Source organism: Salmo salar, chromosome 07, assembly GCF_965601325.2.
Source record: "Salmo salar chromosome 07, fSalSal1, whole genome shotgun sequence".
NCBI lineage: Eukaryota > Metazoa > Chordata > Actinopteri > Salmoniformes > Salmonidae > Salmo > Salmo salar.
The window spans coordinates 55,631,634-55,656,700 of record NC_138297.1 but is presented as its reverse complement, the minus strand read 5'-3'; the positions used below and the strand labels follow the sequence as shown (position 1 = coordinate 55,656,700).

The 25,067-nt window shown below is 48.9% G+C and overlaps 1 protein-coding gene across 2 annotated transcripts in view; it reads left to right on the top strand.

Annotated features, from left to right (window-relative positions):
* Positions 1 to 24,945, top strand: part of ccdc87 (coiled-coil domain containing 87) — a 51,070-nt gene extending 26,125 nt beyond the window's left edge. The window contains exons 10-20 of one of the 2 annotated variants that reach the window (XM_045722210.2): positions 18,047 to 18,250; positions 18,413 to 18,529; positions 18,679 to 18,794; positions 18,955 to 19,084; positions 19,594 to 19,703; positions 19,888 to 20,003; positions 20,362 to 20,402; positions 21,024 to 21,206; positions 23,154 to 23,268; positions 23,794 to 23,936; positions 24,633 to 24,945. In XM_045722210.2, coding sequence (XP_045578166.2) covers positions 18,047 to 18,250; positions 18,413 to 18,529; positions 18,679 to 18,794; positions 18,955 to 19,084; positions 19,594 to 19,703; positions 19,888 to 20,003; positions 20,362 to 20,402; positions 21,024 to 21,206; positions 23,154 to 23,268; positions 23,794 to 23,936; positions 24,633 to 24,902 — 1,545 coding nt within the window. In that variant the 3' untranslated portion in view covers positions 24,903 to 24,945. Of the gene's footprint in view, positions 1 to 18,046; positions 18,251 to 18,412; positions 18,530 to 18,678; positions 18,795 to 18,954; positions 19,085 to 19,593; positions 19,704 to 19,887; positions 20,004 to 20,361; positions 20,403 to 21,020; positions 21,207 to 23,153; positions 23,269 to 23,793; positions 23,937 to 24,632 lie in introns of both variants that reach the window. The other variant, XM_045722209.2, reaches the window with a different exon arrangement.
* Positions 24,946 to 25,067: the final 122 nt, after the last annotated feature.

The following is a 25,067-nucleotide window of genomic DNA, read 5'->3' as shown; positions in this document are numbered from 1 at the left end:
GTAGGTAGGGAACACACTCTGCAGGTAGGGAACACACTCTGCAGGTAGGAAACACACTCTGCAGGTAGGGAACACACTCTGTAGGTAGGAAACACACTCTGTAGGCAGGGAACGCACTCTGCAGGTAGGGAACACACTCTGCAGGTAGGAAACACACTCTGTAGGAAGGAAAAACACTCTGTAGGAAGGAAACACACTCTGTAGGAAGGAAACACACTGCAGGTAGGAAACACACTCTGCAGGTAGGAAACACACTCTGCAGGTAGGGACACACTCTGCAGGTAGGGAACACACTCTGCAGGTAGGGAACACACTCTGCAGGTAGGAAACACACTCTGTAGGAAGGAAACACACTCTGTAGGAAGGAAACACACTCTGCAGGTAGGAAACACACTCTGCAGGTAGGGAACACACTCTGTAGGAAGGAAACACACTCTGTAGGAAGGAAACACACTCTGTAGGAAGGAAACACACTCTGTAGGAAGGAAACACACTCTGCAGGTAGGAAACACACTCTGCAGGTAGGGAACACACTCTGTAGGAAGGAAACACACTCTGCAGGTAGAAAAAACACTCTGCAGGTAGGGAACACACTCTGTAGGCAGGGAACACACTCTGTAGGCAGGGAACACACTCTGTAGGTAGGGAACACACTCTGCAGGTAGGAAACACACTCTGTAGGAAGGAAACACACTCTGTAGGAAGGAAACACACTCTGCAGGTAGGAAACACACTCTGCAGGTAGGGAACACACTCTGTAGGCAGGGAACGCACTCTGCAGGTAGGGAACACACTGTAGGTAGGGAACAAACCCTGCAGGTAGGAAACACACTCTGTAGGTAGGGAACACACTATGCAGGCAGGGAACACACTCTGCAGGTAGGGAACACACTCTCTATGTAGGGAACACACTCTGTAGGTAGGAAACACACTCTGCAGGTAGGGAACACACTCTGTAGGTAGGGAACACACTCTGCAGGTAGGAAACACACTCTGCAGGTAGGGAACACACTCTGCAGGTAGGGAACACACTCTGCAGGTAGGAAACACACTCTGCAGGTAGGGAACACACTCTGCAGGTAGGAAACACACTCTGCAGGTAGGGAACACACTCTGCAGGTAGGGAACACACTCTGTAGGTAGGAAACACACTCTGCAGGTAGGGAACACACTCTGTAGGTAGGGAATGCAGGCAGGGAACACACTCTGCAGGTAGGGAACACACTCTGTATGTAGGGAACACACTCTGTATGTAGGGAACACACTCTGTAGGTATGGAACACACTCTGCAGGTAGGGAACACACTCTGTAGGTAGGGAACACACTCTGCAGGTAGGAAACACACTCTGCAGGTAGGGAACACACTCTGCAGGTAGGAACACACTCTGTAGGTAGGGAACACACTCTGCAGGTAGGGAACACACTCTGTAGGTAGGAAACACACTCTGCAGGTAGGGAACACACTCTGCAGGTAGGGAAACACACTCTGCAGGTAGGGAACACACTCTGCAGGTAGGACACACTCTGTAGGGAACACACTCTGCAGGTAGGAAACACACTCTGTCATGGTAGGGAACACACTCTGCAGGTAGGAAACACACTCTGTAGGAAGGAAACACACTCTGTAGGAAGGAAACACACTCTGCAGGTAGGAAACACACTCTGCAGGTATAGGAGAACACACTCTGCAGGTAGGAACACACCTGCAGGTAGGAAACACACTCTGTAGGTAGGGAACACACTATGCAGGTAGGAACACACTCTGCAGGTAGGGAACACACTCTGTAGGCAGGGAACACACTCTGCAGGTAGGAAACACACTCTGCAGGTAGGGAACACACTCTGTAGGTAGGGAACACACTCTGCAGGTAGGAAACACACTCTGTAGGTAGGGAACACACTCTGCAGGCAGGGAACACACTCTGTAGGTAGGGAACACACTCTGCAGGTAGGGAACACACTCTGCAGGTAGGAAACACACTCTAGGCAGGGAACACACTCTGTAGGTAGGGAACACACTCTGCAGGTAGGGAACACACTCTGTAGGTAGGGAACACACTCTGCAGGTAGGGAACACACTCTGCAGGTAGGAAACACACTCTGCAGGTAGGGAACACACTCTGTAGGAAGGGAACGCACTCTGTAGGAAGGAAACACACTCTGCAGGTAGGAAACACACTCTGCAGGTAGGGAACACACTCTGTAGGAAGGGAACGCACTCTGCAGGTAGGGAACACACTGTATGTAGGGAACAAACGCTGCAGGTAGGAAACACACTCTGTAGGTAGGGAACACACTCTGCAGGCAGGGAACACACTCTGCAGGTAGGGAACACACTCTGTATGTAGGGAACACACTCTGTAGGAGGAACACACTCTGCAGGTAGGGAACACACTCTGTAGGTAGGGAACACACTCTGCAGGTAGGAAACACACTCTGCAGGTAGGGAACACACTCTGCAGGTAGGGAACACACTCTGCAGGTAGGAAACACACTCTGCAGGTAGGGAACACACTCTGCAGGTAGGAAACACACTCTGCAGGTAGGGAACACACTCTGCAGGTAGGGAACACACTCTGTAGGTAGGAAACACACTCTGCAGGTAGGGAACACACTCTGTAGGTAGGGAACACACTCTGTAGGTAGGGAACACACTCTGCAGGTAGGGAACACACTCTGCAGGTAGGAAACACACTCTGCAGGTAGGGAACACACTCTGTAGGTAGGAACAACCTGAGGAGGAACGCACTCTGCAGGTAGGGACACACTCTGCAGGTAGGAAACACACTCTGCAGGTAGGGAACACACTCTGCAGGTAGGGAACACACTCTGTAGGTAGGGAACACACTCTGCAGGTAGGGAACACACTCTGCAGGTAGGGAACACACTCTGCAGGAGGGAACACACTCTCAGTAGGAACACACTGTAGTAGGGAACACACTCTGCAGGTAGGAAACACACTCTGTAGGTAGGGAACACACTCTGCAGGTAGGGAACACACTCTGTAGGTAGGGAACACACTCTGTAGGTAGGAAACACACTCTGTAGGTAGGAAACACACTCTGCAGGTAGGAACACACTCTGCAGGTAGGGAACACACTCTGTAGGTAGGGAACACACTCTGCAGGTAGGGAACACACTCTGCAGGTAGGAAACACACTCTGTAGGAAGGAAACACACTCTGTAGGAAGGAAACACACTCTGCAGGTAGGAAACACACTCTGCAGGTAGGAAACACACTCTGTAGGAAGGAAACACACTCTGTAGGAAGGAAACACACTCTGTAGGAAGGAAACACACTCTGTAGGAAGGAAACACACTCTGCAGGTAGGAAACACACTCTGCAGGTAGGGAACACACTCTGTAGGAAGGAAACACACTCTGCAGGTAGGAAACACACTCTGCAGGTAGGGAACACACTCTGCAGGCAGGGAACACACTCTGAGGTAGGAACACACTCTGTAGGTAGGGAACACACTCTGTAGGTAGGGAACACACTCTGCAGGTAGGGAACACACTCTGTAGGTAGGGAACACACTCTGCAGGTAGGCACACTCTGAGGTAGGACACACTCTGCAGGAGGAAACACACTCTGCAGGTAGGGAACACACTCTGCAGGTAGGAAACACACTCTGTAGGTAGGGAACGCACTCTGCAGGTAGGGAACACACTCTGCAGGTAGGAAACACACTCTGTAGGAAGGAAAAACACTCTGTAGGAAGGAAACACACTCTGTAGGAAGGAAACACACTCTGCAGGTAGGAAACACACTCTGCAGGTAGGAAACACACTCTGCAGGTAGGGACACACTCTGCAGGTAGGGAACACACTCTGCAGGTAGGGAACACACTCTGCAGGTAGGAAACACACTCTGTAGGAAGGAAACACACTCTGTAGGAAGGAAACACACTCTGCAGGTAGGAAACACACTCTGCAGGTAGGGAACACACTCTGTAGGAAGGAAACACACTCTGTAGGAAGGAAACACACTCTGTAGGAAGGAAACACACTCTGTAGGAAGGAAACACACTCTGCAGGTAGGAAACACACTCTGCAGGTAGGGAACACACTCTGTAGGAAGGAAACACACTCTGCAGGTAGAAAAAACACTCTGCAGGTAGGGAACACACTCTGTAGGCAGGGAACACACTCTGTAGGCAGGGAACACACTCTGTAGGTAGGGAACACACTCTGCAGGTAGGAAACACACTCTGTAGGAAGGAAACACACTCTGTAGGAAGGAAACACACTCTGCAGGTAGGAAACACACTCTGCAGGTAGGGAACACACTCTGTAGGCAGGGAACGCACTCTGCAGGTAGGGAACACACTGTAGGTAGGGAACAAACCCTGCAGGTAGGAAACACACTCTGTAGGTAGGGAACACACTATGCAGGCAGGGAACACACTCTGCAGGTAGGGAACACACTCTCTATGTAGGGAACACACTCTGTAGGTAGGAAACACACTCTGCAGGTAGGGAACACACTCTGTAGGTAGGGAACACACTCTGCAGGTAGGAAACACACTCTGCAGGTAGGGAACACACTCTGCAGGTAGGGAACACACTCTGCAGGTAGGAAACACACTCTGCAGGTAGGGAACACACTCTGCAGGTAGGAAACACACTCTGCAGGTAGGGAACACACTCTGTAGGAAGGGAACGCACTCTGCAGGTAGGGAACACACTGTATGTAGGGAGGCAGGTAGGAAACACACTCTGCAGGTAGGGAACACACTCTGTAGGTAGGAAACACACTCTGTAGGCAGGGAACGCACTCTGCAGGTAGGGAACACACTCTGTAGGTAGGAAACACACTCTGTAGGAAGGAAACACACTCTGTAGGAGGAAACACACTCTGCAGGTAGGAAACACACTCTGCAGGTAGGGAACACACTCTGTAGGCAGGGAACGCACTCTGCAGGTAGGGAACACACTGTAGGTAGGGAACAAACCCTGCAGGTAGGAAACACACTCTGTAGGTAGGGAACACACTATGCAGGCAGGGAACACACTCTGCAGGTAGGGAACACACTCTCTATGTAGGGAACACACTCTGTAGGTAGGAAACACACTCTGCAGGTAGGGATAACACTCTGTAGGTAGGGAACACACTCTGCAGGTAGGAAACACACTCTGCAGGTAGGGAACACACTCTGCAGGTAGGAAACATCTGCAGGTAGGGAACACACTCTGCAGGTAGGGAACACACTCTGTATGTAGGGAACACACTCTGTAGGTAGGGAACACACTCTGTAGGTATGGAACACACTCTGCAGGTAGGGAACACACTCTGTAGGTAGGGAACACACTCTGCAGGTAGGAAACACACTCTGCAGGTAGGGAACACACTCTGCAGGTAGGAAACACACTCTGCAGGTAGGGAACACACTCTGCAGGTAGGGAACACACTCTGTAGGTAGGAAACACACTCTGCAGGTAGGGAACACACTCTGTAGGTAGGGAACACACTCTGTAGGTAGGGAACACACTCTGCAGGTAGGGAACACACTCTGCAGGTAGGAAACACACTCTGCAGGTAGGGAACACACTCTGCAGGTAGGAACACACTGTAGGAGGAACCACTCTGAGGAGGGACGCACTCTGCAGGTAGGGAACACACTCTGCAGGTAGGAAACACACTCTGTAGGAAGGAAACACACTCTGTAGGAAGGAAACACACTCTGCAGGTAGGAAACACACTCTGCAGGTAGGGAACACACTCTGCAGGTAGGGAACACACTCTGCAGGTAGGGAACACACTCTGTAGGTAGGGAACAAACGCTGCAGGTAGGAAACACACTCTGTAGGTAGGGAACACACTATGCAGGCAGGGAACACACTCTGCAGGTAGGGAACACACTCTGTAGGTAGGGAACACACTCTGTAGGAAGGAAACACACTCTGTAGGTAGGAAACACACTCTGCAGGTAGGGAACACACTCTGTAGGAAGGGAACGCACTCTGCAGGTAGGGAACACACTGTATGTAGGGAACAAACGCTGCAGGTAGGAAACACACTCTGTAGGTAGGGAACACACTATGCAGGCAGGGAACACACTCTGCAGGTAGGGAACACACTCTGTATGTAGGGAACACACTCTGTAGGTAGGAAACACACTCTGTAGGTATGGAACACACTCTGCAGGTAGGGAACACACTCTGTAGGTAGGGAACACACTCTGCAGGTAGGAAACACACTCTGCAGGTAGGGAACACACTCTGCAGGTAGGAAACACACTCTGCAGGTAGGGAACACACTCTGCAGGTAGGGAACACACTCTGTAGGTAGGAAACACACTCTGCAGGTAGGGAACACACTCTGTAGGTAGGGAACACACTCTGTAGGTAGGGAACACACTCTGCAGGTAGGGAACACACTCTGCAGGTAGGAAACACACTCTGCAGGTAGGGAACACACTCTGTAGGTAGGAAACACACTCTGTAGGCAGGGAACGCACTCTGCAGGTAGGGAACACACTCTGCAGGTAGGAAACACACTCTGTAGGAAGGAAAAACACTCTGTAGGAAGGAAACACACTCTGTAGGAAGGAAACACACTCTGCAGGTAGGAAACACACTCTGCAGGTAGGAAACACACTCTGCAGGTAGGGACACACTCTGCAGGTAGGGAACACACTCTGCAGGTAGGGAACACACTCTGCAGGTAGGAAACACACTCTGTAGGAAGGAAACACACTCTGTAGGAAGGAAACACACTCTGCAGGTAGGAAACACACTCTGCAGGTAGGGAACACACTCTGTAGGAAGGAAACACACTCTGTAGGAAGGAAACACACTCTGTAGGAAGGAAACACACTCTGTAGGAAGGAAACACACTCTGCAGGTAGGAAACACACTCTGCAGGTAGGGAACACACTCTGTAGGAAGGAAACACACTCTGCAGGTAGAAAAAACACTCTGCAGGTAGGGAACACACTCTGTAGGCAGGGAACACACTCTGTAGGCAGGGAACACACTCTGTAGGTAGGGAACACACTCTGCAGGTAGGAAACACACTCTGTAGGAAGGAAACACACTCTGTAGGAAGGAAACACACTCTGCAGGTAGGAAACACACTCTGCAGGTAGGGAACACACTCTGTAGGCAGGGAACGCACTCTGCAGGTAGGGAACACACTGTAGGTAGGGAACAAACCCTGCAGGTAGGAAACACACTCTGTAGGTAGGGAACACACTATGCAGGCAGGGAACACACTCTGCAGGTAGGGAACACACTCTCTATGTAGGGAACACACTCTGTAGGTAGGAAACACACTCTGCAGGTAGGGAACACACTCTGTAGGTAGGGAACACACTCTGCAGGTAGGAAACACACTCTGCAGGTAGGGAACACACTCTGCAGGTAGGAAACACACTCTGCAGGTAGGGAACACACTCTGCAGGTAGGAAACACACTCTGTAGGTAGGGAACACACTCTGCAGGTAGGGAACACACTCTGTAGGTAGGGAATACACTCTGCAGGTAGGGAACACACTCTGTAGGTAGGGAACACACTCTGCAGGTAGGGAACACACTCTGCAGGTAGGAAACACACTCTGCAGGTAGGGAACACACTCTATAGGTAGGAAACACACTCTGTAGGCAGGGAACGCACTCTGCAGGTAGGGAACACACTCTGTAGGTAGGAAACACACTCTGCAGGAAGGAAACACACTCTGTAGGAAGGAAACACACTCTGCAGGTAGGGAACACACTCTGCAGGTAGGGACCACACTCTGCAGGTAGGGAACGCACTCTGCAGGTAGGGAACACACTGTAGGTAGGGAACAAACCCTGCAGGTAGGAAACACACTCTGTAGGTAGGAAACACACTCTGTAGGAAGAAAAAACACTCTGCAGGTAGGGAACACACTCTGTAGGCAGGGAACACACTCTGTAGGCAGGGAACACACTCTGTAGGTAGGGAACACACTCTGCAGGTAGGAAACACACTCTGCAGGTAGGAAACACACTCTTCAGGTAGGGAACACACTCTGTAGGTAGGAAACACACTCTGTAGGCAGGGAACGCACTCTGCAGGTAGGGAACACACTCTGCAGGTAGGAAACACACTCTGTAGGAAGGAAAAACACTCTGTAGGAAGGAAACACACTCTGTAGGAAGGAAACACACTCTGCAGGTAGGAAACACACTCTGCAGGTAGGAAACACACTCTGCAGGTAGGGACACACTCTGCAGGTAGGGAACACACTCTGCAGGTAGGGAACACACTCTGCAGGTAGGAAACACACTCTGTAGGAAGGAAACACACTCTGTAGGAAGGAAACACACTCTGCAGGTAGGAAACACACTCTGCAGGTAGGGAACACACTCTGTAGGAAGGAAACACACTCTGTAGGAAGGAAACACACTCTGTAGGAAGGAAACACACTCTGTAGGAAGGAAACACACTCTGCAGGTAGGAAACACACTCTGCAGGTAGGGAACACACTCTGTAGGAAGGAAACACACTCTGCAGGTAGAAAAAACACTCTGCAGGTAGGGAACACACTCTGTAGGCAGGGAACACACTCTGTAGGCAGGGAACACACTCTGTAGGTAGGGAACACACTCTGCAGGTAGGAAACACACTCTGTAGGAAGGAAACACACTCTGTTTGAAGGAAACACACTCTGCAGGTAGGAAACACACTCTGCAGGTAGGGAACACACTGTAGAAAGGGAACGCACTCTGCAGGTAGGGAACACACTGTAGGTAGGGAACAAACCCTGCAGGTAGGAAACACACTCTGTAGGTAGGAAACACACTCTGTAGGAAGGAAACACACTCTGCAGGTAGGAAACACACTCTGCAGGTAGGAAACACACTCTGCAGGTAGGGACACACTCTGCAGGTAGGGAACACACTCTGCAGGTAGGGAACACACTCTGCAGGTAGGAAACACACTCTGTAGGAAGGAAACACACTCTGTAGGAAGGAAACACACTCTGCAGGTAGGAAACACACTCTGCAGGTAGGGAACACACTCTGTAGGAAGGAAACACACTCAGTAGGAAGGAAACACACTCTGTAGGAAGGAAACACACTCTGTAGGAAGGAAACACACTCTGCAGGTAGGAAACACACTCTGCAGGTAGGGAACACACTCTGTAGGAAGGAAACACACTCTGCAGGTAGAAAAAACACTCTGCAGGTAGGGAACACACTCTGTAGGCAGGGAACACACTCTGTAGGCAGGGAACACACTCTGTAGGTAGGGAACACACTCTGCAGGTAGGAAACACACTCTGTAGGAAGGAAACACACTCTGTAGGAAGGAAACACACTCTGCAGGTAGGAAACACACTCTGCAGGTAGGGAACACACTCTGTAGGCAGGGAACGCACTCTGCAGGTAGGGAACACACTGTAGGTAGGGAACAAACCCTGCAGGTAGGAAACACACTCTGTAGGTAGGGAACACACTATGCAGGCAGGGAACACACTCTTCAGGTAGGGAACACACTCTCTATGTAGGGAACACACTCTGTAGGTAGGAAACACACTCTGCAGGTAGGGATAACACTCTGTAGGTAGGGAACACACTCTGCAGGTAGGAAACACACTCTGCAGGTAGGGAACAGACTCTACAGGTAGGAAACACACTCTGCAGGTAGGGAACACACTCTGTAGGTAGGAAACACACTCTGTAGGTAGGGAACACACTCTGCAGGTAGGGAACACACTCTGTAGGTAGGGAACACACTCTGCAGGTAGGGAACACACTCTGCAGGTAGGAAACACACTCTGCAGGTAGGGAACACACTCTGTAGGTAGGAAACACACTCTGTAGGCAGGGAACGCACTCTGCAGGTAGGGAACACACTCTGTAGGTAGGAAACACACTCTGTAGGAAGGAAACACACTCTGTAGGAAGGAAACACACTCTGCAGGTAGGAAACACACTCTGCAGGTAGTGAACACACTCTGCAGGTAGGGAACACACTCTGCAGGTAGGGCACACTCTGTAGGTAGGGAACAAACGCTGCAGGTAGGAAACACACTCTGTAGGTAGGGAACACACTATGCAGGCAGGGAACACACTCTGCAGGTAGGGAACACACTCTGTAGGTAGGGAACACACTCTGCAGGTAGGGAACACACTCTGTATGTAGGGAACACACTCTGCAGGTAGGATAAACACTCTGCAGGTAGGAAACACACCCTGCAGGTAGGGAACACACTCTGCAGGTAGGGAACACACTCTGTAGGTAGGGAACACACTCTGCAGGTAGGAAACACACCCTGCAGGTAGGAAACACACTCTGCAGGTAGGAAACACACTCTGCAGGAAGGAAACACACTCTGTATGAAGGAAACACACTCTGCAGGTAGGGCACACTCTGTAGGCAGGGAACGCACTCTGCAGGTAGGGAACACACTCTGTAGGCAGGGAACACACTCTGTAGGTAGAGAACACACTCTGCAGGTAGGAAACACACTCTGTAGGAAGGAAACACACTCTGTAGGAAGGAAACACACTCTGCAGGTAGGAAACACACTCTGCAGGTAGGGAACACACTCTGCAGGTAGGGAACACACTCTGTAGGTAGGGAACACACTCTGTATGTATGGAACACACTCTGCAGGTAGGGAACACACTCTGTAGGCAGGGAACGCACTCTGCAGGTAGGGAACACACTCTGCAGGTAGGGCACACACTGTAGGTAGGGAACAAACGCTGCAGGTAGGAAACACACTCTGTAGGTAGGGAACACACTATGCAGGCAGGGAACACACTCTGTAGGTAGGAAACACACTCTGTAGGTAGGGAACACACTCTGCAGGTAGGGAACACACTGTAGGCAGGGAAAACACTCTGTAGGTAGGGAACACACTCTGCACTCTGCAGGTAGGGCACACACTGTAGGTATGAGACACACTCTGCAGGGAGAAAACACACTCTGTATGTAGGGAACACACTCTGCAGGTAGGAAACACACTCTGTATGTAGGGAACACACTCTGCAGGTAGGAAACACACTCTGTAGGAAGGAAACACACTCTGTAGGTAGGGAACACACTATGCAGGCAGGGAACACACTCTGTAGGTAGGAAACACACTCTGTAGGTAGGGAACACACTCTGCAGGTAGGGAACACACTGTAGGCAGGGAACACACTCTGTATGTAGGGAACAGACTCTGCAGGTAGGAAACACACTGTATGTAGGGAACACACTCTGCAGGTAGGAAACACACTCTGTATGTAGGGAACACACTCTGCAGGTAGGAAACACACTCTGTATGTAGGGAACACACTCTGCAGGTAGGAAACACACTCTGTAGGAAGGAAACACACTCTGTAGGTAGGAAAGACACTCTGTAGGTAGGAAAGACACTCTGCAGGTATGAAACACACTCTGCAGGTATGAAACACACTCTGCAGGTAGGGAACACACTCTGTAGGTAGGGAACACACTGCAGGTAGGGAACACACTCTGCAGGTATGAAACACACTCTGCAGGTATGAAACACATCTGCAGGTATGAAACACACTCTGCAGGTAGGAAACACACTCTGCAGGTAGGGAACACACTCTGTAGGTAGGAAACACACTCTACAGGTAGGGAACACACTCTGCAGGTATGAAACACACTGCAGGTAGGAAACACACTCTGCAGGTATATAACACACTCTGCAGGTAGGGAACACACTCTGCAGGTAGGGAACACACTCTGTAGGTAGGGAACACACTCTGCAGGTAGGGAACACACTCTGTATGTAGGGAACACCCCTGCAGGTAGGAAACACACTCTGCAGGTAGGAAACACACTCTGCAGGTAGGGAACACACTCTGTAGGTAGGGAACACACTCTGCAGGTAGGGAACACACTCTGTAGGTAGGGAACACACTCTGCAGGTAGGAAACACACTCTGCAGGTAGGAAACACACTCTGCAGGTAGGGAACACACTCTGCAGGTAGGGAACACACTCTGTAGGTAGGGAACACACTCTGCAGGTAGGAAACACACTCTGCAGGTAGGGAACACACTCTGCAGGTAGGGAACACACTATGTAGGAAGGAAACACACTCTGCATGTAGGAAACACACTCTGCAGGTAGGGAACACACTCTGTAGGAAGGAAACACACTCTGTAGGAAGGAAACACACTCTGTAGGAAGGAAACACACTCTGTAGGTAGGGAACGCACTCTGCAGGTAGGGAACACACTGTAGGTAGGGAACAAGCGCTGCAGGTAGGAAACACACTCTGTAGGTAGGGAACACACTATGCAGGCAGGGAACACACTCTGCAGGTAGGGAACACACTCTGTATGTACGGAACACACTCTGTATGTAGGAAACACACTCTGTAGGTAGGGAACACACTCTGCAGGTAGGGAACACACTGTGCAGGTAGGAAACACACTGTAGGTAGGGAACAAACGCTGCAGGTAGGGAACACACTCTGTAGGTAGGGAACACACTATGCAGGCAGGGAACACACTCTGCAGGTAGGGAACACACTCTGTATGTAGGGAACACACTCTGTAGGTAGGAAACACACTCTGCAGGTAGGGCACACACTCTGCAGGTAGGGAACACACTCTGCAGGTAGGGAACACACTCTGTATGTAGGGAACACACTCTGTAGGTAGGAAACACACTCTGTAGGTAGGGAACACACTCTGCAGGTAGGGAACACACTCTGTAGGTAGGAAACACACTCTGCAGGTAGGAAACACACTCTGTATGTAGGGAACACACTCTGTAGGTAGGAAACACACTCTGCAGGTAGGAAACACACTCTGCAGGTAGGGAACACACTCTGTAGGTAGGGAACACACTATGCAGAAAGGGAACACACTCTGCAGGTAGGGAACACACTCTGTAGGTAGGGAACACACTCTGCAGGTAGGGAACACACTCTGTATGTAGGTAACACACTCTGCAGGTAGGAAACACACTCTGCAGGTAGGAAACACACTCTGCAGGTAGGGAACACACTCTGTAGGTAGGAAACACACTCTGCAGGTAGGAAACACACTCTGCAGGTAGGGAACACACTCTGTAGGTAGGGAACACACTCTGCAGGTAGGAAACACACTCTGCAGGTAGGAAACACACTCTGCAGGTAGGAAACACACTCGGCAGGTAGGGAACACACTCTGCAGGTAGGGAACACACTCTGCAGGTAGGGAACACACTCTGCAGGTAGGAAACACACTCGGTAGGAAGGAAACACACTCTGTAGGAAGGAAACACACTCTGCAGGTAGGAAACACACCCTGCAGGTAGGGAACACACTCTGCAGGTAGGGGACACTCTGTAGGCAGGGAACGCACTCTGCAGGTAGGGAACACACTCTGCAGGTAGGAAACACACTCTGTAGGAAGGAAACACACTCTGTAGGAAGGAAACACACTCTGCAGGTAGGATACACACTCTGCAGGTAGGGAACACACTCTGCAGGTAGGGAACACACTCTGTAGGAAGGAAACACACTCTGCAGGTAGGAAACACACTCTGCAGGTAGGGAACACACTGTAGGTAGGGAACACACTCTGTAGGCAGGGAACACACTCTGTAGGTAGGAAACACACTCTGCAGGTATGGAACACACTCTGTAGGTAGGGAACACACTCTGTATGTAGGGAACACACTCTGCAGGTAGGGCACACACTGTAGGTAGGGAACAAGCGCTGCAGGTAGGAAACACACTCTGTAGGTAGGGAACACACTATGCAGGCAGGGAACACACTCTGTAGGTAGGAAACACACTCTGTAGGTAGGAAACACACTCTGTAGGTAGGGAACACACTCTGCGGGTAGGGAACACACTGTAGGCAGGGAACACACTCTGTAGGTAGGGAACACACTCTGCAGGTAGAATACACACTCTGTATGTAGGGAACACACTCTGTATGTAGGGAACACACTCTGCAGGTAGGAAACACACTCTGTATGTAGGGAACACACTGCAGGTAGGAAACACACTCTGTATGTAGGGAACACACTCTGCAGGTAGGAAACACACTCTGTATGTAGGGAACACACTCTGCAGGTAGGAAACACACTCTGTAGGAAGGAAACACACTCTGTAGGTAGGAAAGACACTCTGTAGGTATGAAAGACACTCTGCAGGTATGAAACACACTCTGCAGGTATGAAACACACTCTGCAGGTAGGGAACACACTCTGTAGGTAGTGAACACACTGCAGGTAGGGAACACACTCTGCAGGTATGAAACACACTCTGCAGGTATGAAACACAGCTGCAGGTATGAAACACACTCTGCAGGTAGGAAACACACTCTGCAGGTAGGGAACACACTCTGTAGGTAGGAAACACACTCTGTAGGAAGGAAACACACTCTGCAGGTAGGGAACACACTCTGTAGGAAGGAAACACACTCTGCAGGTAGGGAACACACTCTGCAGGTAGGGAACACACTGTAGGTAGGGAACACAGTCTGTAGGCAGGGAACACACTCTGTAGGTAGGGAACACACTCTGCAGGTAGGGCACACACTGTAGGTAGGGAACAAACGATGCAGGTAGGAAACACACTCTGTAGGTAGGGAACACACTATGCAGGCAGGGAACACACTCTGTAGGTAGGAAACACACTCTGTAGGTAGGGAACACACTCTGCAGGTAGGGAACACACTGTAGGCAGGGAACACACTCTGTAGGTAGGGAACACACTCTGCAGGTAGGGCACACACTGTAGGTATGAGACACACTCTGCAGGTAGAAAACACACTCTGTATGTAGGGAACACACTCTGTATGTAGGGAACACACTCTGCAGGTAGGAAACACACTCTGTATGTAGGGAACACACTCTGCAGGTAGGAAACACACTCTGTATGTAGGGAACACACTCTGCAGGTAGGAAACACACTCTGTAAGTAGGGAACATTCTCTGCAGGTAGGAAACACACTCTGTAGGAAGGAAACACACTCTGTAGGTAGGAAAGACACTCTGTAGGTAGGAAAGACACTCTGCTGGTATGAAACACACTCTGCAGGTATGAAACACACTCTGCAGGTAGGGAACCCACTCTCTAGGTAGGGAACACACTGCAGGTAGGGAACACACTCTGCAGGTAGGGCACACTCTGTAGGCAGGGAACGCACTCTGCAGGTAGGGAACACACTCTGCAGGTAGGAAACACACTCTGTAGGAAGGAAACACACTCTGTAGGAAGGAAACACACTCTGCAGGTAGGAAACACACTCTGCAGGTAGGGAACACACTCTGCAGGTAGGGAACACACTCTGCAGGTAGGGAACACACTCTGTAGGAAGGAAACACACTCTGCAGGTAGGAAACACACTCTGCAGGTAGGGAACACACTGTAGGTAGGGAACACACTCTGTAGGCAGGGAACACACTCTGTAGGTAGGGAACAGACTCTGCAGGTAGGAAACACACTCTGTAGGAAGGAAACACACTCTGTAGGAAGGAAACACACTCTGCAGGTAGGAAACACACTCTGCAGGTAGGGTACACACTCTGTAGGTAGGGAATACACTCTGTATGTAGGGAACACACTCTGCAGGTAGGGAACACACTCTGTAGGCAGGGAACGCACTCTGCAGGTAGGGAACACACTCTGCAGGTAGGGCACACACTGTAGGTAGGGAACAAACGCTGCAGGTAGGAAACACACTCTGTAGGTAGGGAACACACTATGCAGGCAGGGAACACACTCTGTAGGTAGGAAACACACTCTGTAGGTAGGGAACACACTCTGCAGGTAGGGAACACACTGTAGGCAGGGAACACACTCTGTAGGTAGGGAACACACTCTGCAGGTAGGGCACACACTGTAGGTATGAGACACACTCTGCAGGTAGAAAACACACTCTGTATGTAGGGAACACACTCTGTATGTAGGGAACACACTCTGCAGGTAGGAAACACACTCTGTATGTAGGGAACACACTCTGCAGGTAGGAAACACACTCTGTATGTAGGGAACACACTCTGCAGGTAGGAAACACACTCTGTAAGTAGGGAACATTCTCTGCAGGTAGGAAACACACTCTGTAGGAAGGAAACACACTCTGTAGGTAGGAAAGACACTCTGTAGGTAGGAAAGACACTCTGCTGGTATGAAACACACTCTGCAGGTATGAAACACACTCTGCAGGTAGGGAACACACTCTCTAGGTAGGGAACACACTGCAGGTAGGGAACACACTCTGCAGGTATGAAACACACTGCAGGTATGAAACACACCTGCAGGTATGAAACACACTCTGCAGGTAGGAAACACACTCTGCAGGTAGGGAACACACTCTGTAGGTAGGAAACACACTCTACAGGTAGGGTACACACACTGCAGGTATGAAACACACTGCAGGTAGGAAACACACTCTGCAGGTAGGAAACACTCTGCAGGTAGGGAACACACTCTGCAGGTAGGGAACACACTCTGTAGGTAGGGAACACACTCTGCAGGTAGGGAACACACTCTGTATGTAGGGAACACCCTCTGCAGGTAGGAAACACACTCTGCAGGTAGGAAACACACTCTGCAGGTAGGGAACACACTCTGTAGGTAGGGAACACACTCTGCAGGTAGGAAACACACTGCAGGTAGGAAACACACTCTGCAGGTAGGGAACACACTCTGTATGTAGGGAACACACTCTGTAGGTAGGAAACACACTCTGCAGGTAGGGAACACACTCTGCAGGTAGGGAACACACTCTGCAGGTAGGGAACACACTCTGTATGTAGGGAACACACTCTGTAGGTAGGAAACACACTCTGTAGGTAGGGAACACACTCTGCAGGTAGGGAACGCACTCTGCAGGTAGGGAACACACTCTGCAGGTAGGAAACACACTCTGTAGGTAGGGAACACACTCTGCAGGTAGGGAACACACTCTGCAGGTAGGGAACACACTCTGTATGTAGGGAACACACTCTGTAGGTAGGGAACACACTCTGTAGGAAGGAAACACACTCTGTAGGTAGGGAACACACTCTGCAGGTAGGGTTCGCACTCTGTAGGTAGGGAACACACTCTGCAGGTAGGGAACACACTCTGCAGGTAGGGAACACACTCTGTATGTAGGGAACACACTCTGTAGGTAGGGAACACACTCTGTAGGAAGGAAACACACTCTGTAGGAAGAAAACACACTCTGCAGGTAGGAAACACACTCTGCAGGTAGGGAACACACTCTGCAGGTAGGGAACACACTCTGTAGGCAGGGAACGCACTCTGCAGGTAGGGAACACACTCTGCAGGTAGGGCACACACTGTAGGTAGGGAACAAACGCTGCAGGTAGGAAACACACTCTGTAGGTAGGGAACACACTATGCAGGCAGGGAACACACTCTGCAGGTAGGGAACACACTCTGCAGGTAGGGAACACACTCTGTAGGTAGGAAACACACTCTGTAGGTAGGGAACACACTCTGCAGGTAGGGAACACACTGTAGGCAGGGAACACACTCTGTAGGTAGGGAACACACTCTGCTGGTAGGGCACACACTGTAGGTATGAGACACACTCTGCAGGTAGAAAACACACTCTGTATGTAGGGAACACACTCTGTATGTAGGGAACACACTCTGCAGGTAGGGAACACACTCTGCAGGTAGGGAACACACTCTGCAGGCAGGGAACACACTCTGCAGGTAGGGTACACACTCTGCAGGTAGGGAACACACTCTGCAGGCAGGGAACACACTCTGCAGGTAGGGAACACACTCTGCAGGCAGGGAACACACTCTGCAGGTAGGGAACACACTCTGCAGGTAGAAAACACACACCTCTGCATTTGTACAAATAGCACCATCCAATGCTAAAGTGGGTTAACCTTGCTGCCTGGTCTGTCATTGACTTTTGACTATGCAACTTGCATAATTACACTTCTTATCATATCGTAATTGAACTTATGTTTTATCATATGGTTTGATGTTGAATGTCTTTATGCTACACTCAAATTGCCAATCGGGGACAATAAAGTGAACTGAACTTGTACACACACTCACACACACAAACACATGCACACACATTCTCTCACCATAGTATACTTCCTATATACCCCCCCATCTATTGTTGTCCAATCCTAGAAACAGGAAGAGGAAGGGGAGAAGAGGGAGAGGTACAGGGTGCCGGTAGAGGAACCGGAGCACCCCCAGGGAGCTGTGGTGAACATGGCCCTGTCCCACGTCTCTCTAGCCCGCACAGCCGCCGCCCGCGTCTCAGACAGGGTTCTCCACGATACCATCAACATCCACACGTACCCACCTGTCTACAACTACCTCACCAAAGAGGTGGGTCAGAGAGGAGGCGGATGATAGACATGTTATTATTACTACTCAGTGTGTGATGATGGTACTGTTATCCTGTTACTATCATTATGACCTCATCATGGTGGTCTGACCTCGCTCTCTCTCTCTCTCCCTCCCCTGTTCTCTCTCTTTTTCTCTCAACAGCTTGAACTCTCCTCAGTGCAATGGCTGGATCGTAACCTGTTTGCCAGGGAAGAAATAAAGGAAGTCTATAAGGAGTTATCCAAAAGTAAATCTACACAGTATCTCAACTTCGATGAGGTGAGATATACTCTTTACATTGTCTGCTAAATTTATTTAATTCAGGAAAAATCCATTCTTGAATTGGCAATTGTTGATCCAGAATTTCAATGAATCTCTTGAATATCAATAGAATTGACACCCAAATGATCTGTTCCTTTCCCCTATAGGACCCCATGATAGAGCCAGCCCTGACCAACATCAGATGGAGTCTGAAGAAGAAGAATCCTCAGAGGTTCATCAACCCACAGCTGAAGAGACAGAATACCAACGCCATGTCCCACAGGTACTGTACCCTGCATCCCACTTGACTCAACACCACTTTAACACGCTCTCTTTCATAATACAACACATTTTCTCACAGAGAGCTGCAGCTCTCCCAAGGTAACTCAAAGTGTGTGTGTGTGTGCGTGCGTGTGCGTGCGTGTGCGTGTGTGTGTGTCCAGGAAAAGGACCGAGATCCCAGCAGACCATAAGAAACCGGAAGACCAGAATTCCCGGGCCTACACGGCCTGGCTGCAGTGGTGGAAGACTGATCTCTCAGTCGAGGACTACTTCCGATACATCACCAATCAGGTCAGAGGTCACACATTCTGTAGTTAAAGGAAGCAAATAGAAGAAGACTTTCTAATTAATAGAAGGCAGTAAATGCATAAAATCGATTGAGTAACTAGAAGAAAATCAACCGGTTTTGTATACAAATAAACCTCATTAGGCAGTTCATCAATGCCAAACGCTTTCCCATTTTTTGCAGCGTCAATCACCTTCTTAACTTCTGCCACAGACAGCTCCTCATTTAAATACAGGTTACATATATAAGAGGGTTCTAACATTGTGTTTTCCAGTTTAGTTTTCAGGGAACATATGTCTTTATAAAATTCTTCCTCAAAATATGCCACATTTTTGTTACCTGAGAACAAACTAGCAAACCCCTTCTCCCACTCTTTAAGTACCTGTGTAATATCAGAGTAACAGTGTTTTTCCAGGCCCAATTCAAACACTGGATACATGTCCAATTATTTCCATGTCCAGTTATTTTTGTGGTATCAGAGAGTGATTGACTAGGACTCTCTCTGTCTCTGTAGGACTCTGACTACCTGTGGGCGGCGTTCCACCTGTATGATAGTGGCGATAGTGACGATGAGGAGGACGAGAGGAGGAGACTGCTCCAGCTACGACGAGACGAGAGGAAGAAGTCTGTCTGTCTGTCTGTCTGTCTGTCTGTCTGTCTGTCTGTCTGTCTGTCTGTCTGTCTGTCTGTCTGTCTGTCTGTCTGCCCCACTAATTTCATTCTTTTTTTCTCCATTCTTTTTTGTTGTAATCATGTTTCTTACATTATGAGGACTGCTAGCAGCTAACAAACCAATGTATGTGGATAGGAGGCGGAGGCAGAAGATGGAGGCTCTAAAGGGTCAGAAGCAGGAGTATGTGACAGGGGTGTGGAACGTCAACGCGGTGCTGCTGGGAGGGCTGTGGAAGGAACCCGATCTGGAGGGTAACGCACACACACACACACACACACACACACACAAACACACACTGTGACTTTTGACCATAGTAATTTAGTGAGTCATTCAAAAGCAGGATGTTCCAGTCAAGGCTTGTGAAATAAAAAGTCAAACAGTTCTGGTTTAGTAGGTAATGTCATGGGCTCATTGGATTTCTGGCTTATTGGTACTAAACCGGTTTCATAGCCTATTGTTTATAGACTCATAGGTAGTCAAGGCTTGTGAAATAAAAAGTCAAACAGTTCTGGTTTAGTAGGTAATGTCATGGGCTCATTGGATTTCTGGCTTATTGGTACTAAACCTGTTTCATAGCCTATTGTTTATAACCTGTTGGGTTTTTTACAGAGGAAGAGAGCCCAGATGAAGAAACAACCAGCCCTAAACAGGTGTGTATGTGTGTGTGTGCGTGTCTTAGTACAGAGATGATACTATAAATGTACTGTAAATGGATACTATAAATGAACTGTAAATGGATAATATACAGTAAATGTACCATAAATGGATTTACAGCCATTGTAATACAGTCAGGTTTTATGTGTCATTAGGACTGGGAGCCTTTGATCTGGGTAGTTCTCTCCTTCCTTGTCCCGTTCCATCATCTCTCCTACCCTGTCCCATTCCATAATCTCTCCTTCCTTGTCCCATTCCATCATCTCTCCTTCCTTGTCCCATTCCATCATCTCTCCTTCCTTGTCCCATTCCATCATCTCTCCTTCCTTGTCCCATTCCATCATCTCTCCTTCCTTGTCCCATTCCATCATCTCTCCCTCCTTGTCCCATTCCATCATCTCTCCTTCCTTGTCCTATTCCATCATCTCTCCAATTCCTTCAGGTCTACGCAAAGGCTTATAACAGTTTGGGGCTGATTGGGCTCTGTTCCAAATCAAACTCTAGCTCCTACCCCTAGCGACTTTCTGTAGACTTGAATTGAATAGACCTTAGCAATATGGATACTATTTCCCCCCAAACTGTTTTTTCTACTAACTGTCCTCTCTCCCTGTCAGAAGGCCTATAAGAGGACAGTGAGTGTGGCGAGCAAGGAGGCCAGTCGAGGGGGGGTGATGGGAGAGGGGGACCAGGTCCAGAGCAGGCTGGAGAGGATCTGGACACTCATCTGCCTGCCCGAAACCTACAGACTGGACATGGCCATCAAGTACAGCTCCCACGCACGCAGGGACCAGCTGGAGGAGGTGTGCACAGTACACAGACACACACACATACGATAATAAATACATACAAGTGAATGCACACTTACTGTACAAGTATCATGCCACCATCTATAGCAGGGCTGTCTAATTCTGGTCCTGGAGGGCCTAAACACTTCTGGTTTTTGTTTCTACCTGGTAGTTACTTCCACTCACCTGGTGTCCCAGGTCTGAATTAGTCCCTGATTAGAAGGAGAGAATAAAAAGCATACGTTTTTGGGCCCTCCAGGACTGACATTGGACAGCCCTGATAGAGGTTAGTAGAGATGGTAGCATGATACTTGATGCTGTGTTCATATTACCTCACCATATCACCATAGACACAGAGCTCACTATATCACCATAGAGATAGAGCTCACCATATCCCCATAGACACAGAGCTCACCATATCACCAAAAACACAGAGCTCACCATATCACCATAGAGACAGAGCTCACCATATCACCATAGACACAGCGCTCACCATATCACCAAAAACACAGAGCTCACCATATCACCATAGACACAGAGCTCACCATATCATGATACTTGATGCTGTGCTCATATTAAAAAAAGAGATAGAGCGCACCATATCACCATAGAGACAGAGCTCACCATATCACCATAGAGACAGAGCTCACCATATCACCATAGAGACAGAGCTCACCATATCACCATAGACACAGAGCTCACCATATCACCATAGACACAGAGCTCACTATATCACCAAAAACACAGAGCTCACCATATCACCATAGAGACAGAGCTCACCATATCACCATAGAGACAGAGCTCACCATATCACCATAGAGACAGAGCTCACCATATCACCATAGACACAGAGCTCACCATATCACCATAGAAACAGTGCTCACCATATCACCATAGAGACAGAGCTCACCATATCACCATAGACACAGAGCTCACCATATCACCATAGAAACAGTGCTCACCATATCACCATAGACACAGAGCTCACCATATCACCATAGAGACAGAGCTCACCATATCACCAAAGAGACAGAGCTCACCATAGACAGAGCTCACCATATCACCATGGAGACAGAGCTCACCATATCACCATAGACACAGCGCTCACCATATCACCATAGAGACAGAGCTCACCATATCACCATAGAGACAGAGCTCACCATATCACCATAGAGATAGAGCTCACCATATCACCATAGACACAGAGCTCACCATATCACCATAGACACAGAGCTCACTATATCACCATAGACACAGAGCTCACCATATCACCATAGACACAGCGCTCACCATATCACCATAGACAGAGCTCACCATATCACCATGGAGACAGAGCTCACCATATCACCAAAGAGACAGAGCTCACCATATCATCATAGAGACAGAGCTCACCATATCACCATAGAGACAGAGCTCACCATATCATCATAGAGACAGAGCTCACCATATCACCATAGACACAGAGCTCACCATATCACCATAGAGATAGAGCTCACCATATCACCATAGACACAGAACTCACTATATCACCATAGAGATAGAGCTCACCATATCACCATAGACACAGAACTCACTATATCACCAAAAACACAGAGCTCACCATATCACCATAGACACAGAGCTCACTATATCACCATAGACACAGAGCTCACCATATCACCATAGAGACAGAGCTCACCATATCACCATAGAGATAGAGCTCACCATATCACCATAGACACAGAGCTCACTATATCACCATAGACACAGAGCTCACCATATCACCATAGACACAGAGCTCACCATATCACCATAGACACAGAGCTCACCATATCACCATAGACACAGAGCTCACCATATACTTCCAAAATCTTTTCCATACCTTGAACAGAATTGTGTGTGTATGCATACATCTGTGTATGTGTGTGTGTCCGTGTGTGTGCATTTGTATACATCCGTGTGTGTGTGTGCGTTTCCTCCCAGGCCATGGCAGCATGGGAGCGCGCTGCCCGTCTCATCCAGCAGAGAGAGTCTCTGCTGGCTCGTCTGGAGCTGTTTGAGAGGGACGCTTCTGACCCCAACCGCTTCTTCCTGCAAGGTACTGCATAATATATATCTGCTCTGGGGTGAAGTTTCCCCTCGGTGCAGATATATTCCCACGACACCAACCTCCTGTGATCCTTACAATATTATAACATATTGCTTTTACAGCATATTGTATTGGATGATATATTGTAAGTTGCTAAATATATCATCATATTCTTATTGTTATAAATAAAAGGCAGTTGATGAAATATCTAATGCCAGAGTACACCCTACTTGACAAAAAAATGAAAGCACCTGGTATTCCCAGGCAGCCTCCCAGCCAAGTACTAACTAGGCCCAACCCTGCATAGCTTCCAAGAGGCTAGTATGTTCGTAAGTGAAGGAGCATATCTTCCTACACTATACAAAGGGAATGTCTCTCGCTCTATCTTTGTCTCTTTCTTTCATTCCATCTTTCCTTCCTTCCTCTCTCACTTTATTTTTCTGTCTTTCTTTCCTTCCACTCTCTTTTCTTTCTATTTATTCTTTCCTGCCCCTCTCTCTTTCTCGCTCTCGCACTCATTTTTTTCTTTCTCAGGCTACCGGGGCACCTCTCTAGCCAGGATGGATGAGTCCAAGCACCGGAGCAAACTCAACTCCCAGATCTGTTCTCTGGAGAAGGTGTTGTCTAAGATTCTCCACCACATTACAGACAGCTTCCATGACACTGTCACCTACAAGGTGAGTCAGGCCAATGGGCCATACATCAGGGGTCTATTAATTAGTGTACAGCGTAGCAAAATGTTTTGCAACGGAAAATGAAAACCTGTGTTTCTTATTAGACAAATTGAGCAAAGTCCCTCCTCGTTTTTGCTTGTTTGCTTCCGTTGACTTCCTAGTGAATATGACCCACTAGTGTCACTGTGCTCTCTGACATACAGCACATGCAGTATGCTATGGGGGATAGAGAGAGACAGAGAGAAAGCAGAGTTTTTAGGTTGGTGATTTACCCTCATTGAAAGAGCCTTGCCATTCCCTCACCTTCTCTATTTCTCACTCCCTTACGTTCTCTGTTTCTTCCTCTGGCCATGTCCAAAATCAGTCCTGTCTTGCCTACTACTTATGAAAACTGCATAATGTGTAATAGTCGTATATTCTATCTAGAACATACCAGTTAGAAAAAATGTATGCAGTAAGCTACAAATATTGACATACTAGGCTCATACATACTGAGAAAATGCTATGGAGAGCTCTGCGCCATCCCCCTTATCTGATTATCCCCAATAACCACAACTTGTCAACTCATCATCAAGTCCTTCATTGGTTTAATATGGTGTATTAGTATTGGGCTAGAACAAAAGCCCCAAAACTCTGGTGCAGCCAGATATAACTAAGCAGTTTCCTCACAGCTGTGTTTTCAACTGTCACTCTCTCCAGGGGAGGCCGTACAGGGAGAAGATGCGCTGGGACCGCATCGAGATGCTGTACTGGCTGCAGCAGGAGCGCCGGGTCCAGGCTCTGGAGAGGGTGGTGGAGGGGAGGGGCTCTCTCCCCACCAGACTGCTCCCCCTCAACCCCAACCTTCGGCTGTACCCGGGCACCCACCCCACCCCCCAAGGACACACCCCGACCCACAGCCAGAGAGACCACCCTCACACACACAGCCACTCCAACCCAACCCAGCCGAGCTCAGTGTATCCAGTATAAGTTTGAACGTTGTAAGCAAATGAATAAAATGCTTGGAAAATTGTTTGTCTGCACTGCTTGGAAGGAAATATTATATTTGATCATTTGTATGTATTCATATTATGTATAATCCATTATCATTATCACTTGTCAAGTAAATGTATGAACGTGATTGGATAATATATA